General features: G+C 49.1%; 1 protein-coding gene across 9 annotated transcripts in view; it reads right to left on the bottom strand.

Annotated features, from left to right (window-relative positions):
* GPR107 (G protein-coupled receptor 107) overlaps window positions 1-14,095 on the bottom strand; it is a 58,810-nt gene that overhangs the window by 11,806 nt on the left and 32,909 nt on the right. For 8 of the 9 annotated variants that reach the window (XR_012506582.1, XR_012506578.1, XR_012506579.1 and 5 more), the window contains exons 15-17: window positions 2,823-2,872; window positions 1,849-1,932; window positions 987-1,108 (exon numbers count right to left, since the gene is read on the bottom strand). Coding sequence is in view for 2 of the 9 variants with exons in the window: in XM_074362392.1 (XP_074218493.1) it covers window positions 987-1,108; window positions 1,849-1,932; window positions 2,823-2,872 (256 nt within the window). In the remaining 7 variants the exon portion in view is untranslated. The other variant, XM_074362391.1, reaches the window with a different exon arrangement.

The raw sequence follows: 14,095 nt of genomic DNA, 5'->3' as shown, positions 1-14,095 counted from the left end.
CAGAATCCCAGTCAATGAGGTCAGTGCGTGGCCCCAGAGTTCCTGTGCTGCCAGCGCAGAGCACTTGTTGGGAAGGGCATGGGGATGTCTTGGGGCGGGAGAGGCATGAAGAATGTGACTTTGCACAAAGAGGCGCTCAATGTCCGGTGGCGGGGCTCAGACCCAGCTCCCTCCTTCAGGAAACACCCTCCAGTCTAGACGACAGAAAGCCTGTGACCTGCTAGGAGACACAGGCAAGGGCTCTGCTCCGGCTTGGGCTGCCTGCGGAGGGCCGGCGCGGCCCAGGGCAGCACCGCCGCGAGGAGGGAGACGACGGCCCAGCACGGGGCCCCGGGGGGAAGGCGGCCGGGGCTTCCTTCTCGGGCTGTTCTGCTCTGTCCCACCTCATAGAAACTCACAGAACTTTCTCAACAGTCGAGTTCTTAGCTAAAGAGAAACCCCCAAACAACTTTCTGGCTGACTTAAAGGCACCTGGCCTCAATTGGCTCAGCTTCTCCTTTACAAGCTAAACTGGGCTGGAGCCCCCGGGAAACCGCCACCAGAAACAAGCTCCCTCTCTGGCTGTTACACTTGCAGCCCTCCCACCACTGAGGGGACACTCATGTCGCTGTCACAGGCGGGCTCACACTAAGCCAGCATGGAGAACACAGCATTATTGGAGCCCTCTTCCCCTTGGAACAGGAGGGGAAACCAAGGCTGCCGCAGGCTCACCCTCGGCTCCACCTGTCCACCTTTCCCCAATCCTGCCAGAATAAAACTGTCCCCTGCCTAGATGGCAAGTTCTACTTTCCCTGAAAAGACTGAGCAATGCCTGGCAGATACCATACCTCAGACTGAATACGAGAGCCTGGGGCTGAGTGTCCATTTCCTTCTGCTAAAAATAGAGGTACCACCTCTGGAGCAACACAATGTGGAGAGCAGCTGCTCCAACCCCCACCCTGCTGCTTTAGTTAGGCAAAGGAGGGAGAAGACAGGAGATTTCTTACACAGAGTCCATTTCCAAGTCGTCTTCCTCCTGAGAAAGTTGTAGGTAGGGGTTATCTGAAGCTGGACGGAACTTATACCCCGTCAGAACGAAGAACACCAGCGTGGCCATTTCATCCAGGAGCTGCAAATTTAAAGACCACCCCAAATAAAGGGATTAGAACATCATTCTTCAGAAAGCAGTGGAACTGAACGCTGACAGCCCCTACCCGCTCCAATCACCCACCACCCGCTGCTCACTCACTCAGATGCCTGAGCTGACCGCTGGGGACCAGTTTCCTTAGATCTGCTGAAGCCTTAGCTAGGAGCATTCCACCCAAAGATGACATTTCAGGCTCCCTCTTTAGCAGAGTCTCACTGGTATCTTTTAAAAGCTCAATATAGACACACTCACGCTTTTCTACAGTGCCTAAAACACACTCAGTGAATGCTTCCAGAAAAAGCCTTTAAAACATCTGGCACCTTACCCTAGTAGTTAAACTAGTTCTAATATATTACAAAGACACTGCATTACTGAAATAATAATAATGGACAAAGAAGAAGGGAGGTCTGGATTCTAAACTATTCTAAGCCCTATAAACCGAAGAAGGCCACATTTCATCCAGATTTTAATTTTATGAGGCAAATCTTACTCTCTCTGCCTGAGGCTTTTCTTTTCAAAGACTTTTAAAAATGAAAACTAAAATCAATAATGCAATTACTTCCAGATTTCTCAGGTAATTCAGCAGCTTTCCTGGACAAATATACTTGTAAGACAGAAGGTCTTAGTGGCCACTGCCGGATAAGTCGGTAACAACCTTAAGTTACACCGGCGGACTTCATCTAGGGCATAAATTCTCCGCACCGCCCCCATGAGCAGCATACCTGGTAGAGCCACTTCCACTGGAACGGAACAGCAAGCTTGAGGAGAAATGCGATAATCCTGGTGAAGTATATATAACATACGATCTATCAGGAGAGCAAAGGAAGGAGAAAGAGAATCAACACAGAAGCCGTAGCACCACTTTCTTCCAACAACTTGTTTTCACAAAGTAACTACACCAGAGAAGACAGAACTACCGGGAGAAAATCTCCGACACTTGGAGTGCTAGGTAACAAACGCGGCAGGGAGAGCTGCTCTGCTGGTTGCACTTGGAAGGATTCCTTCCCTTTTCTAGGGGACCAAGATGCTGACTGATAAACAGTCGCGTGCACAGGGAGGGCAGAACATGCTGCTATGGTTGCTCTTCACTTCTGAGTAATCCCTTTCTCGTCTTATCCTTGTACATAACCCATTGATTTCAAGCCCCAAAGGATAATTTTTTTTTATCCCCAAGCTTTGAGAAAGGTTTTTCAGTAGTAAGAGCAAAATAAAACTACACAGGGAAAATACTGATTTTTAGTCTTTAGTAGACGCTGGAAACGTTTGAGGTCCACACTCAGAGGAAGTACCAATAATCTTAAGTACTCTAGGAAGGGAGGGTGTGGTAAGGATTCAACGTGCTGGCCCCACGAGAGTAGGCTGCTGACTGGGACCTCGCCCCGGGCAGACAGGCTTGCAGGAAAAGAGCTGTGCAAAGTGACCGTCAATGCCAAAGCCACAGACAGAAGCGTTTCTATTATCCCGCATTTAAAAAGTATCAACTATTCATTACTTTTCTGAGTAGTTAAAGCCAAATTTAAAACTAAAATCTAAAAAGAAGTCACTCGGATACTGACTTGCCCACAGGCACAGATGCTGCTTGGTTTTACCCAGTGAGCCCACACGCAGCCCAGGCAGCGCACTGCTTCCTGGGAAGCTCACCTGCTCTACTCCTTGCATTGACCTTATTTACAGGTTTAGGAATGTTTGTACTCACCAAGACGTAATAATGTCTGAAAAGTTTCAGCTTTGCTAAGTTAATAGCAGCTAGGGAGGAGAAAAGAACAAAATGAGAGGCTCATTAACTTCTTTCCTCATTTTTAAAGCATGTCACAAGCAGGCACCCTCTGAGTCAAGAGGCCGAGTCTAATGCAGATGAGCGCTGCCCAGGGCGCATCTGTGTTTCTGGAAGTACGAGGCTTGGCAGGGTCTCTCCCATCCCAGGAAGAACGGGGAGAGGTGGGAGCGGCGGGCAGGGGGCTCCCAGCCGCAGTGGTGTGCTGGTGCCAGCTTGTGTCTGCAAACCAGCACATCCCCCTACTCCAGGTCCAGAAGCTCTAAAAAGCCATGCCGGGAGTCTAGTGACACCCCAGAAATCGGCAGACACTACAAATCAGGGCTCCTCTAGCCCCTAAAGCCATCATTAAACATTTCAGCTCTGCCCCTGTGGCCAACCGAACTGCAACCCCCACTAGGACCAGGTGGGTCCCTGAGACCATCTGGAGGAGCCTCCTACTAACTGAGGGTGTAAACTCAATTAACCCACGGCTGCATCTTGTACATTTCACTCAGGCTTTCACTGTCTTATAACAAAGCCCTTTAAATAAAACCTCCCTGGTTCTGTCCTACCTTTGAAATTGCTCAAGGTCAGGGAGCCAGGACAGCTAACTTCCTGCCACCGCCAAAGGCTATGAAATATTGATGACCACAGAGGGTAGCCTGGCTCCCTCCCAGATTAGCAATCCTTTCATTCATCATAAACCGTCCTGCAGGAGGCAAATTAATTTTGCTTAATAGCATTTAATTATTGGTTCTGTTTAAGAATGTGACTGTGGGTGGTGAAGGATCGACTCTCCTCTGTCTCCCTCCTCTGGCTTGTGATTAGTGGGGGGCAGTCAGGCTTGGGATTCCAAAAGAAATTCCTGGAATCCTACGTTAATCTTCAAGGTGACTGTCAACTAACGGTATCTGCAAGAACCTCTTCTGAGAAACCAAATGCGTTGATGAGGGGAAGTTCAAAAAACTTGGGAAATTCTAACTCCCCAAACGTAGAGGCTGTAACACCCACATCTGGTGCTGCGACGGACTCAAGCGACATCTGAAGATGCTAAATGAAGTAGGCAGATCAGCAGAGGCTTTCTTATCTATAATCTCTTTGATGGTCTTGCTATTTTTTAAATTAAATCTCTCCAGCTCTCAGTCATTTTTCATTCATTCTGACTCTGAGCCAGGCTCAGACCACCACAACCACCACGGCCTCTGCCCCCAGGGTGGCTGCCGTCCCTCGGCGGCGAGAGGCACTGGATCACAGGCTATCCATTCATGCTGGGCGCACAGAGTACTGGGCGGGATGGTGTGAAGTCAGGTCCCCCTCCTCATCTTGGGGACAGGAGAGGCTTCACTGAGGACAAGATATTAAAACTGAGAAGTGAGATAACCACGCCATTAGATGTAAAACTCTGCACATCTGTATGGATTGCACTCCGCCCCACAGAACAGGGTGGCCCATGAGAACCAAGGCCCTTGCAAATGAGCGAATCGCCCTTGAATATGGATGCTCAATCCTCTTTGTGAGTAACTGAGAAAGAATAGCACCAACAATTAGACCATTTAAACAGTAAAACTGCTTTAAAAGTCTCTTCTGAATTTTGCCTGCTGAAACCAATTCTGGCCAATGAAACTCCTGTCCTTGCTTCACTAAGAGCTGTCCGCCCAACGAAGAGGAGAGGCACGTTTCCACTCCTGGGTTTCAAGGCTGCCGTGGCCGCACCCAAAGAGCAGTTCCCCATGCAGACCAGGGAGCGGGGGAGGACAGGATGCCCAAAGGAGGTGGTGTCTAAGCAGAGGCCCAACGGGGGCTCCAGAGGGAGCAAGACTGGAGAGGCTGAACGAGCAGAGAGAATGCTTGGGAAGAAGGTACCGGTTCAGAGGTGCCAGCATCACACCTCAGTGCAGAGAAAGCAGCTCAGGGTGGCTGGACTGCACGTGGAGAGTCTGGGGGCCCGGCCAGGCTGAGGACAAAGCAGCAAGCCGAGTAGGACGCAGAAGACTGTGGCTGTCCTCCGGGCTGGGGCCAAGGCCCCAGGGAGCCTCTGAGAGGCCTTTATCACATCTACATTTTAGAACAATCTCTTTGGAGAAAGGATAGGAGAACCAAGAATAAGAACCCAACTGAGGTCAAAAACCTTGGATTTGTGGAGGTGCCCCTAATAAGAGGAGACGTATTTCCGTCAGTGCAGAGCCGGGGCAGGGGCAGTGAGCGAGGCTGGTTGGCCAGGGGAGATGAAGTTGAGGACGCCAAAGAGAACTCTTCTGAAGTTTGATGGGTCCCCTCTCTGTCATGGGGAAGGAAATCAGGGGGCAGAGGGGGAGCTGACAGAGAGAGAGCAGAGGGGCTAAGGCACTGCAGGGCCTCACGGGGCGAGAGAGAAGGGGGTGGAAGGCACTGCATCTCACGTCCCCTGGTATCTGCATCAGCACGCACACGCTCCAGGGCGACTGCAGGACAGGCCGCAGTGAGGCAGGCCGTGAAGCTCTCCTGAACAAGCCGGCACCCCCACGTCCAGGCACCTGTGAGGAAGCGTCAGGACAGGCACGGATGCCATACCATCCGAGGACACCTGCTAGGAGTGATAAACAGAACTTGAGAACAACCAGTGTTAACTCCGAGAAATGCAGCCACAATAAGCAGAGCTCACGGCTGGTTCCAAAACCCACCAACCACAACAGACATCATTTCCAGTCACAAGTTAAGACATTTGTTTGCGAGACTGCAGCTCATGGGATCAAGCTCCTGGGTTCCACCAGGGCATCCTAGTCACAGCTGAGGCAGCAAAGGCAGGAAGTGAGCTCACTTATTTTAAGAAATAGGAGTGGGTAACAGCACAGACCCTGCACATGTGAACACCTTGAGTTCAAATTTCAGCTGGGTTGCTTACTAGCTGTGTGACATCAGATAAGTCGCCTAACCTCTCTGAGCCTCACTCAGTTCCCTCACCTGTAAAACGAAATTAACAATACCTCTAGGTTTGATGGGGGGATTGATGAGACAGTACATAGAACACACTGTAAGCACTGGATGATTGTCTGATGTTACAGCATTAGGATTATATTAGGATCGCAGTTGATTCTTAAACCACATGGATTTGAACTGCTCCAGTCCACTCACATGCGGTTTTTTTTCCAGTGGTAAATACTATATGATCCGCGGTTTGTGGAATTCATGTATGTGGAACCACGGATACAAAGGAACCACAGTGACAGAGGGCCAACTGTAAGTTATACTCAGTCTTTCGACTGAATAGAGGGTCGGCACCCCTAACCCCCGCGTTATTTGTTGTTCGAGGGCCAGCTGTACAGAGTATCAGTCCAACAGCAAATGTGTTCCAGTGGCTGCCACATCTGGCAGGAAGCCAGACTCTAGGAAGTGACATGGGAACAAGCGGTGGCCTGGGCAGCCCTGGAGGCAGGCTGCCATGTGCACGCGGTGAGTCAGCCCGCCGAGCGGGGGAGCCAGGTCCGAGGGTGCAGTCTCACCACCTGATGCAACGAGCAGTGATGCAGCGGGTCGAAGCCTGGAATCCCAAGCTTCCCTTTGCTTTTCTTCCAGAAAAGCTTTCCCTGGAGTTAATAAGCTGACAGCCTGCAGTTCCCTGGACCACGGTGGGGCTGGGCTCCCAGAGGAGTAAAGGCTCACCAAGTCTGGGCTGGCTATTTCTGACCTCACCATGAGGAACAGCAAATATGGTAAAAGAATGAGCAGGGTGAGAGGAAAAATAGCCCGGACAGGAGCCAGGAGACCTGAATTCCGGTCCCTGCACCACTGTAACTCAGTGTGGCTGAGCCCGGCTGCCACTTCCTTCTCTGGGCATTGGTCTCAATCAGAGGAAAATTTCTTTACAATGGGTTAGAATTTCTTTATGGCAATGGTTCTTACCCAGGATGAGCATCCACATCATATGGAGAGCTTTATTTAAGGACAGATGCCCAGTTTTCTCCTGATTCTTCTGGAAGTGGGCCTCACTATAAGGATTTTGACAAGCCTCCCAGGGAGTGGGGAGGAGAGGGACTGGGGGCAGGTACACCTGCTTCAGGAGCTCCCACAAAGCTGACCTCCTGCAGATTCCTCCTCCTACTCACTCTCAGGAAAACAGCCGCAACTCAACTGTGGGAGGTGCTTGTTACCAATGAGAATGGAATAAGCGGCCTGGGGCAAGAGGAGCCCGGCACTTCCATGTGCTTCACAAGCCAGCTCTCTGATGCAGGGGCAAAGGAGCAGGAGCACCCCATCTAGAGGAGGTGCCTCTTCTTCCCTGGACTTGCACCTGCCCTCTTTATTTTTGAGGGGAGGTAATTAGGTTTATTTATTTACTTGTTTTTAGAGGAGGTACTGGGGATTGAACCCACGACCTCATGTGTGCTAAGTAAGCATGTGCTCTAGGGCTTGAGCTGTATCCTTCCCTCCTTCACCTGCCCTCTTTAAGCCCAAGAGTTGCTAAGCAGGCTGGCAAGAAGACAGATGGTCCCCTTCCTTCCCAGTGGTCTTCCCTGGGTGGTCTGGGAACCATGACAACAATAAAAACAATAGTGCTGGTCACCACATTTACTGAGCTGTACCACATACAGGCACCTGGCCCGGCACCCGTCATGCTTCACCTTGTGTAATCTTCACAACAGCCGTTACCAGGGAAAGGGCTTGTTACCACTGCTCACAGAGGGAGGACTCAGGCCTGAAGAAGTTTAATAAATTACCAAGGTCGCACAGCTTGTGAAAGTGGGGAAGCCAGTACTCAAATCCAAGTCCACCTCCATCCAAGGACCAAGCTTTTAACACCTACACTTTGTGTTAAGAGGAAGGCAATTCATAGCTTCGTAATCCACTGGCAGCTCAGGGTGACGTGACTGGCTCAGAATGTTGCGCAGTGCCAAGGAGCTGCCAGCAATCCATCTTGAGGAGTTAATGCTGGAAGATCTACAGGACACACAGAAGCTAAGGCCCATGACAGCCACTTAAAGACTGAAAAATTTCCAAAACAATCCTTGCCCAGTAAAAGCAAAGCCTTGAGGCTTAAAAACATCTGACCCATCATCTTTTTCTCCTGCTTCCCCCCTGCCAGGCTTCAGAGGGACTTTTGAGTCAAACACAGAAATTAAAGAAGTCAGTATGCTGGCAAAGCCTGGATGGCACTATAGTTACTGACTCACTGACTCTCTCTCGATCGTACCATCTCCACACTCTGCTCTGGCTCCAGGCTCCAGCTCACTCTGCAGGGGGACAGGGCAGCTGCCCCTGTCGTGGTTAAGCCCAGGCCTGAAAGCCAGGCCACACGCTGACCTGGGACCACGCTGTTCTGAAAGTGTCCTTCCTGGGGAGCGATTTGCACATGGGGTGCCCTCTGGCCTCCATTAAGAAGAGATTCCACTGCTCTATCTAAGAGAGAACGTGTCAGGAGCAAGCATGGGAAAGGACATGATAAGAACCATTTAGAGAATGAAATTCTCTGATCTTCAAACTGTTGAGGGTCATGTGGAAAGTGGCTCAAAATACATCTCCAATGTACATTTACAACAATGACCCACGAGTGATCAAAAGTCATTGGACTCATCAGTTAAGAGGTGTGTATCTTACTGTAAGCAAAATTTCATCTTAAATGACTAATAGAAAGTATCAAAGAAAGAAACAAAAATGGCCCAAGAGAGTGGCTGACAGCTATCCCCAATAGGATAGTAACTTTCTACAGGACTTTGTCAAGCTGAGCAAGTTCCTGCCTTTTGCTTCCCCTCTACTCTAGAACCACACCAAAGGTCCCGCTGGGGGGTTGGGGGGGGGGTTCCCAGGGGCCGAGCCGATCTCAGACTCCGCCCCAGTCCCGCAATGGGCAGAGTGGAGTGTTGCTTAGCAGAGCAGTGCGTCTCCCCGGCTGCCCACGGCACAGATTCAGTTGGCAACGAGCCGGGCGAGGAAGACAGTCAGACATCCCACTGCCTGACGACACAGCCTGGTCAATGGCAGGCAACACCTCCTCAACAGGAGAACCTGACCTCCCTGAACACTGCAGTACTGAGAATAGTGGGTTTCAGCTGTGTCTGTGTCAAGACTGCATGCTAACACCCCTTAGACAACAGAGAACCACACTCAGCGCCATGGAGGGTCCCCGGGTGGCCAAGGGGGGACCCCTGAGCTAGTCTGGCTCCCAGTGTTTTAAAGGCCTAATAAAAAACTGGTGATGTGTCCAAGAAGAGGCTGGCTCTCAGACTCAGAATATGAGAGGCCCTGTGCTTTTTGGTTGTAGATTATACTAACTCAGGGTGGTATCACTGGTTAACTGATTATTTCAGAATGTTACTGAGAGGCTGTGATTAGGTTGATGACATGAGGGAATTCTGGGTGATCGTCCCCCCAACCTTCCCCTCCCCGACCCCGAGGCGCACGTGTTGAGGAGGTGGAATCAGAGCCAGTATGCAGTTGGGAGGCTCCCCTTTCTCCTGACCTCCTTCTTCCCCTTCAGGCTTTTGACCCAGAGTCCCCAAGTTTAACTGAATAATAGTTCTCAGTGTCTAGCATCAGTGCATCTGGGGCTGCCTTAGTTTCTACTTGGGAAGTGGAAAAAAAAAAAAAAGTTGGACAAACTTGGAGTTATAACCAGGAACTGAATCAAAGGAGCCAGGAAGAGAGGGCTTCTCTACATTGGCCAGGTGGAAATGCACACCCCAAAGCCCCGCTGGTCAACAGAGGGCGTCCGCGTTAAAAGCCATCTTGTTAAAGGAAAGCACAGATTCCCATCAGAGCAACAGATCAGATAAAGTATCAGAGCAGATGAAGATGCAATAGCTATTGTTCCAATCAAATAACAAAGAACACAGTTCTGGACACAAAGTTGGAGTTCATTAATACTTAAAAGCAGTGATTTCCTACATCTATGTGAGTTTTACAGTTTTCAAAGTGCTCAGTATAGAGGGAAGTCAGTCAACATCACTACATGGTAGGTATAGTTTTTAAAATGGTATCTCTTAAATGTCTGCAACAGCCAGGAGCTGGCAAACGTCTTCTGTACAGGCCTGGAGAGCAGGTGTTTTAGGCCTTGTGGGGCAGGTGATCTCTGCCACAATCCCTCAACCCGCCTCCACAGCACAAAAGCGGCCGCAGATGACAGATGGACAGACTGCCATAGCTGTGTTCCAATAAACCTTCATTTACAAAAACAGGTGGGAATATTTCTCTCCCTTTCTAATCAGTGAGTTTTTCATTAGCCCTGTTTACATAAACACACCCAAATAAAACTTTCTTTTTGCCATGAGTTGCCCAGAACAAACAGACATATTAAACAGTCACAAGAATATGGCCAAGTAGGTCTGAAATGAGCCCAACAGGCACAGGACAAAGAACCAGGTGGCCTTTCACTCCCGTTCATGGTCCTCGTGACCACCAGACCCAAGAAGCCTTGCCCCTAACACACAGTTCTCAAACTTCTGGTCTCAGGACCCCTTCACACTTTTTTTTTCATGCTTCTAAAAATCACTGAGGACCACAAAGAACTTTTGTTAATGTGGGTAGAGTCTATCAATATTTACCATATTAGAAAATTGAAACAAATTTCAATACTCAGTAATTCACTTAAAAGTGACAAAAATAAATCCATTATATCTTAATATAAATATTTTCCTTATAAAAATAACTTTTTCATAAAAAGTTTCATGAGAAGAGTGAAACTGTTTCTCATTTTTGTAAATCCCTTAAATGTCTCACTTAATAGAACACAGCTGGATTCTGGTCTTTGCTTCTGCCTTCAACCTGGAGTGAACGAGTGTTTGGCTGAAGTCTATAAAGGAAACAGAGCCTTATCAGAGAACTGTGGTAAGTCGTCCTTGTTTCTGCACCAAAACGTGACCAGTGGGAGGTTCTTTGAGATGAATGAGGTGGGGAATCTAAAACTGTATCCACGGACATTCATACTTTGTCACAGTAAAGACCCATTGGTCCATCTTACACTTTGAATGGATCTTTTACTGATGCATGACTGTGTAACATGAATACTGTGTTACTGAGTTATGCAGATCTCCGAAATATTGAAACTTCTTACCATAAAACATCTCTTTAAGTCACATTTGTTAATCTCCCCGCTGCTCACATCAGATGTCTGTTAAGAACTGGGAAGCTGCTGAGCTTACAGTGGTGGATTATTAAGTTTTCTGAAATTAAAATCTGTACTTTCAAGTAAAAATTAGATCACTGGCAACAAATACTTTTAATTGTTTTCCTGAAGTGACATATTTACTTCATGCATTTTCAACAGAATGTCTATCAAAAACCCAGGTATGAGTAACCAGAGTTGGTTATTATTCTTTGAAATAAAAGCAGTGTCCTGAGAGAGAAGCAGTGAGCTCAGCTCACAACTCAAACAACTGCACATGCGCTTCTCCTCAAGATGACCACACTCCCTGGTGTGAAGCAGAAGTGCTTTCTGTGTACCTCCCGTTCCATCACACAGAATGTTAAAAGACATAATTCAATGGTTGAGATTTCACAACATTAATAATTCTTCCTAATTCATCAAGGTCACTCTTAAGTGAGACAAATCTTTTTCACCCCCTGCAAGTCGGTGGCAACAAAGAACGCAGGGGCCACTAACAGTGTGGTGCCACTGCCTTGAATCAAGCCGAGGTGCCAGCTGCTTCACCCACCGCTGCTTCTGCACCAGCAGGGCAAACATCAACAGCAAAGAAGGCTGATGACGCCTTATTATGAAAAACGGACAGGTCCCTAGGACCCTCTTGAGCAGTGCTGCCCTGACAAATACCTCTCGAGGCCAGTTACTTTCAGAACAAGGTAGCAGCTCTGAATGAAGCCATTCCTCCATAAAGCCTGCAACCAGCCAATCACCATTTGTTTAAGTGCTTTTGAAGCTCATAAAAGCTAAGACTCCTCAGGATACTTCCTCTGAAATTTCCTCAGAAACACAGGAGGGGGGAAGATGCTCAAAAGCAGAGGCTGTTAATTACGTGTATGATGTGTACCCCCAAGCCGGTCCTCCGAGGTAATGACATCGGAGAAAGAGACGGGAACGGGGATACAGGCTCAAGGACAGAAAGAGCCAGAGACTCTTGGCAGAAACACAGCGGAAGTAGAGCTGTGTGTGCCTGTGAAGACTCAATCAAGCCTCCCCTCAGAGGACGCAGTGCAGCAGTGACTCTAAATGACAGAGGACCTGAGAGGAGACACAGCATGTGACAGGAGAGACACGACTTAAAGACAGTGGGCAGCTTCTTCCGTAAAGCTCTGCTTTATACTCCTCTCAGATTCAGTCAAAAGGAATCTAGAGACAAAGAAATAAAGAAACTCCAAACAAACACCCTCTAAAGGAATGTGAATCCCAAGTGCAGGGAGAACAGCCACAAACAGCACTTCCCCAACTTGCAGTCAGTCAGCCTGGACTGCACTTAACTCTCATGCCCAAGTCACTGTCAAGGTCATGTAATGAGTCAGCAGAAAAATGGGCCTAAGAATGTGAACCCAAGTGTCAGGCTCCATCCAGCAGAACCTTCCAAACTCAGGAGGAGACACTACTGCCTGTGGCCTTCACTTTGTCAGTTGCCTCTAGGATGGGCCAGATCTCAGGGAGGGCAAACTGAGGAGCAGAGAGGGTCCCCCACAACACTGCAGAACTGGTGGCCCATCGGCAGTGTGCTCACTCCAGCTTCCCTGTGCTGCCTCACTTCCGTCCTGGGGTGGACGAGCCACTCTGCAGCCACACCTGAGGACGGCTGGCCACCCAGCGTGCTGTCCCTGAGTTCTCTGCAGGGAAGACTTCAATCATGGGAACACGGCTGCCCTGGCTCGGAAGTGTCACAGCCACTTTTCAAAGTACAGAGTGAAATATGCATTTGTGGGTAAGCTCAAAAGCATCCCCTGGCCTAAATCGATTAAGTGAAAACATAAACCAAGAAGACATCCCTATTCTAATCTACTCTGTCCCCCTTTCAGAGAGTTTGCGATATCTGCCGATGAGAAATGAGTGCTTTCTTAATGGTACATCCCCCTGAGAAAGGTGAACGGAGGCCCTGTGCCTGCCTGACTTCCTGCTTTCATATTCGCTCTGTGCTGAAGAGGTCCCAGGCTGTCACCTGGTGGAAAAAATAAGAAACTGCCTCGTGTGCCCCAGGCAATGACAAAAGCATTCCTGTTCATAAAGTTTCTCTTTACTACAGATGCTGGGGGACAGCACGACCCGACCTGGGCTTCACCTGCTGTGCTCCCTACCCCAGGCCAGAAGTTTACTAAGGACCTCAACCAGTGATCTATTTCTCATGAAGCAAATGGCCACACAGACAGTTAATTACCACAGTCACCACCAAGCCCTCAAAATGCAAGGTGGAGCAGGCAGAGAGGCAGTCAGAGGATTAGAACGATGGAGAAGGGAGTGGGGAAGGACCAGAGGAATCCCCAAAGGGGGAAGGATGGCGCCAAGAAGAAAAGTACAGACAACTTATCAACTGGAAAACACTACCCTTGGGATGTTTAGACATTTTCAGCCAGTCAGAAACGTGAATCCAGAACTACTGAAACATATAAAGATGAAAAAGTTAAAATGTCTTATCTCAATATATTAACATAAGAGAGAGACCTAGTCATTACGTTACAGAAATAGTAAAACCAAGTTTTTCTAGAACGTGCACAGAAGAAAAAGGAAAAAAGACAGTAAGTCGTCCCAGAAGGTGGGTCTTGGTTCTCCACTTTGGACTTCTCTGCTTGTGGCAGGGTGTTCTACTGAGATTCTAACTTGTGTTTTGTTTTCTGGAGCTTTCCTGGACCCCACTCCAAGGAGGCAGGAGGTCTCTCTGAGACCCACTCAGAGAAAAGCTATGTTGACAGGCTAAAAGCACAAGATTTCTGCAGACAAAGTTCCAGCTTAAACTGTCTGAAAAGAGTCCATCCCCGAGGACATTCCAGAGGAAGAAGGGAATGCTGGGCCTCTGAAGGAAGAGAGAAGAGAATGAAAAAGAGCTAGTTCCCGGGCCCAGAAAGTGCGCTGGCACATTCTGCGAGTGGGGCCTGAGGCCCCGTGAGAAGCCGGGTGGGCCCGGGGGGACTGGAATCTGAGCACCGCCCGGGGCTCCCAGCCCAGCGGGACCCTCACACAGCAGGCTGCCCACCGCGAGAGACATTCATGGGCCCAGACAGCAGGGATCGTGATAGAAACTCCTGTGGGCCCTAACTGGGGACAACCCCGAGCACTGTGCTCCCGGTAAGAACCCCGGGATCGACACTCGCGT

The sequence above is a fragment of the Camelus bactrianus genome, chromosome 4 (assembly GCF_048773025.1).
Source record: "Camelus bactrianus isolate YW-2024 breed Bactrian camel chromosome 4, ASM4877302v1, whole genome shotgun sequence".
NCBI lineage: Eukaryota > Metazoa > Chordata > Mammalia > Artiodactyla > Camelidae > Camelus > Camelus bactrianus.
This window is presented reverse-complemented; position numbering and strand designations above follow the sequence as displayed.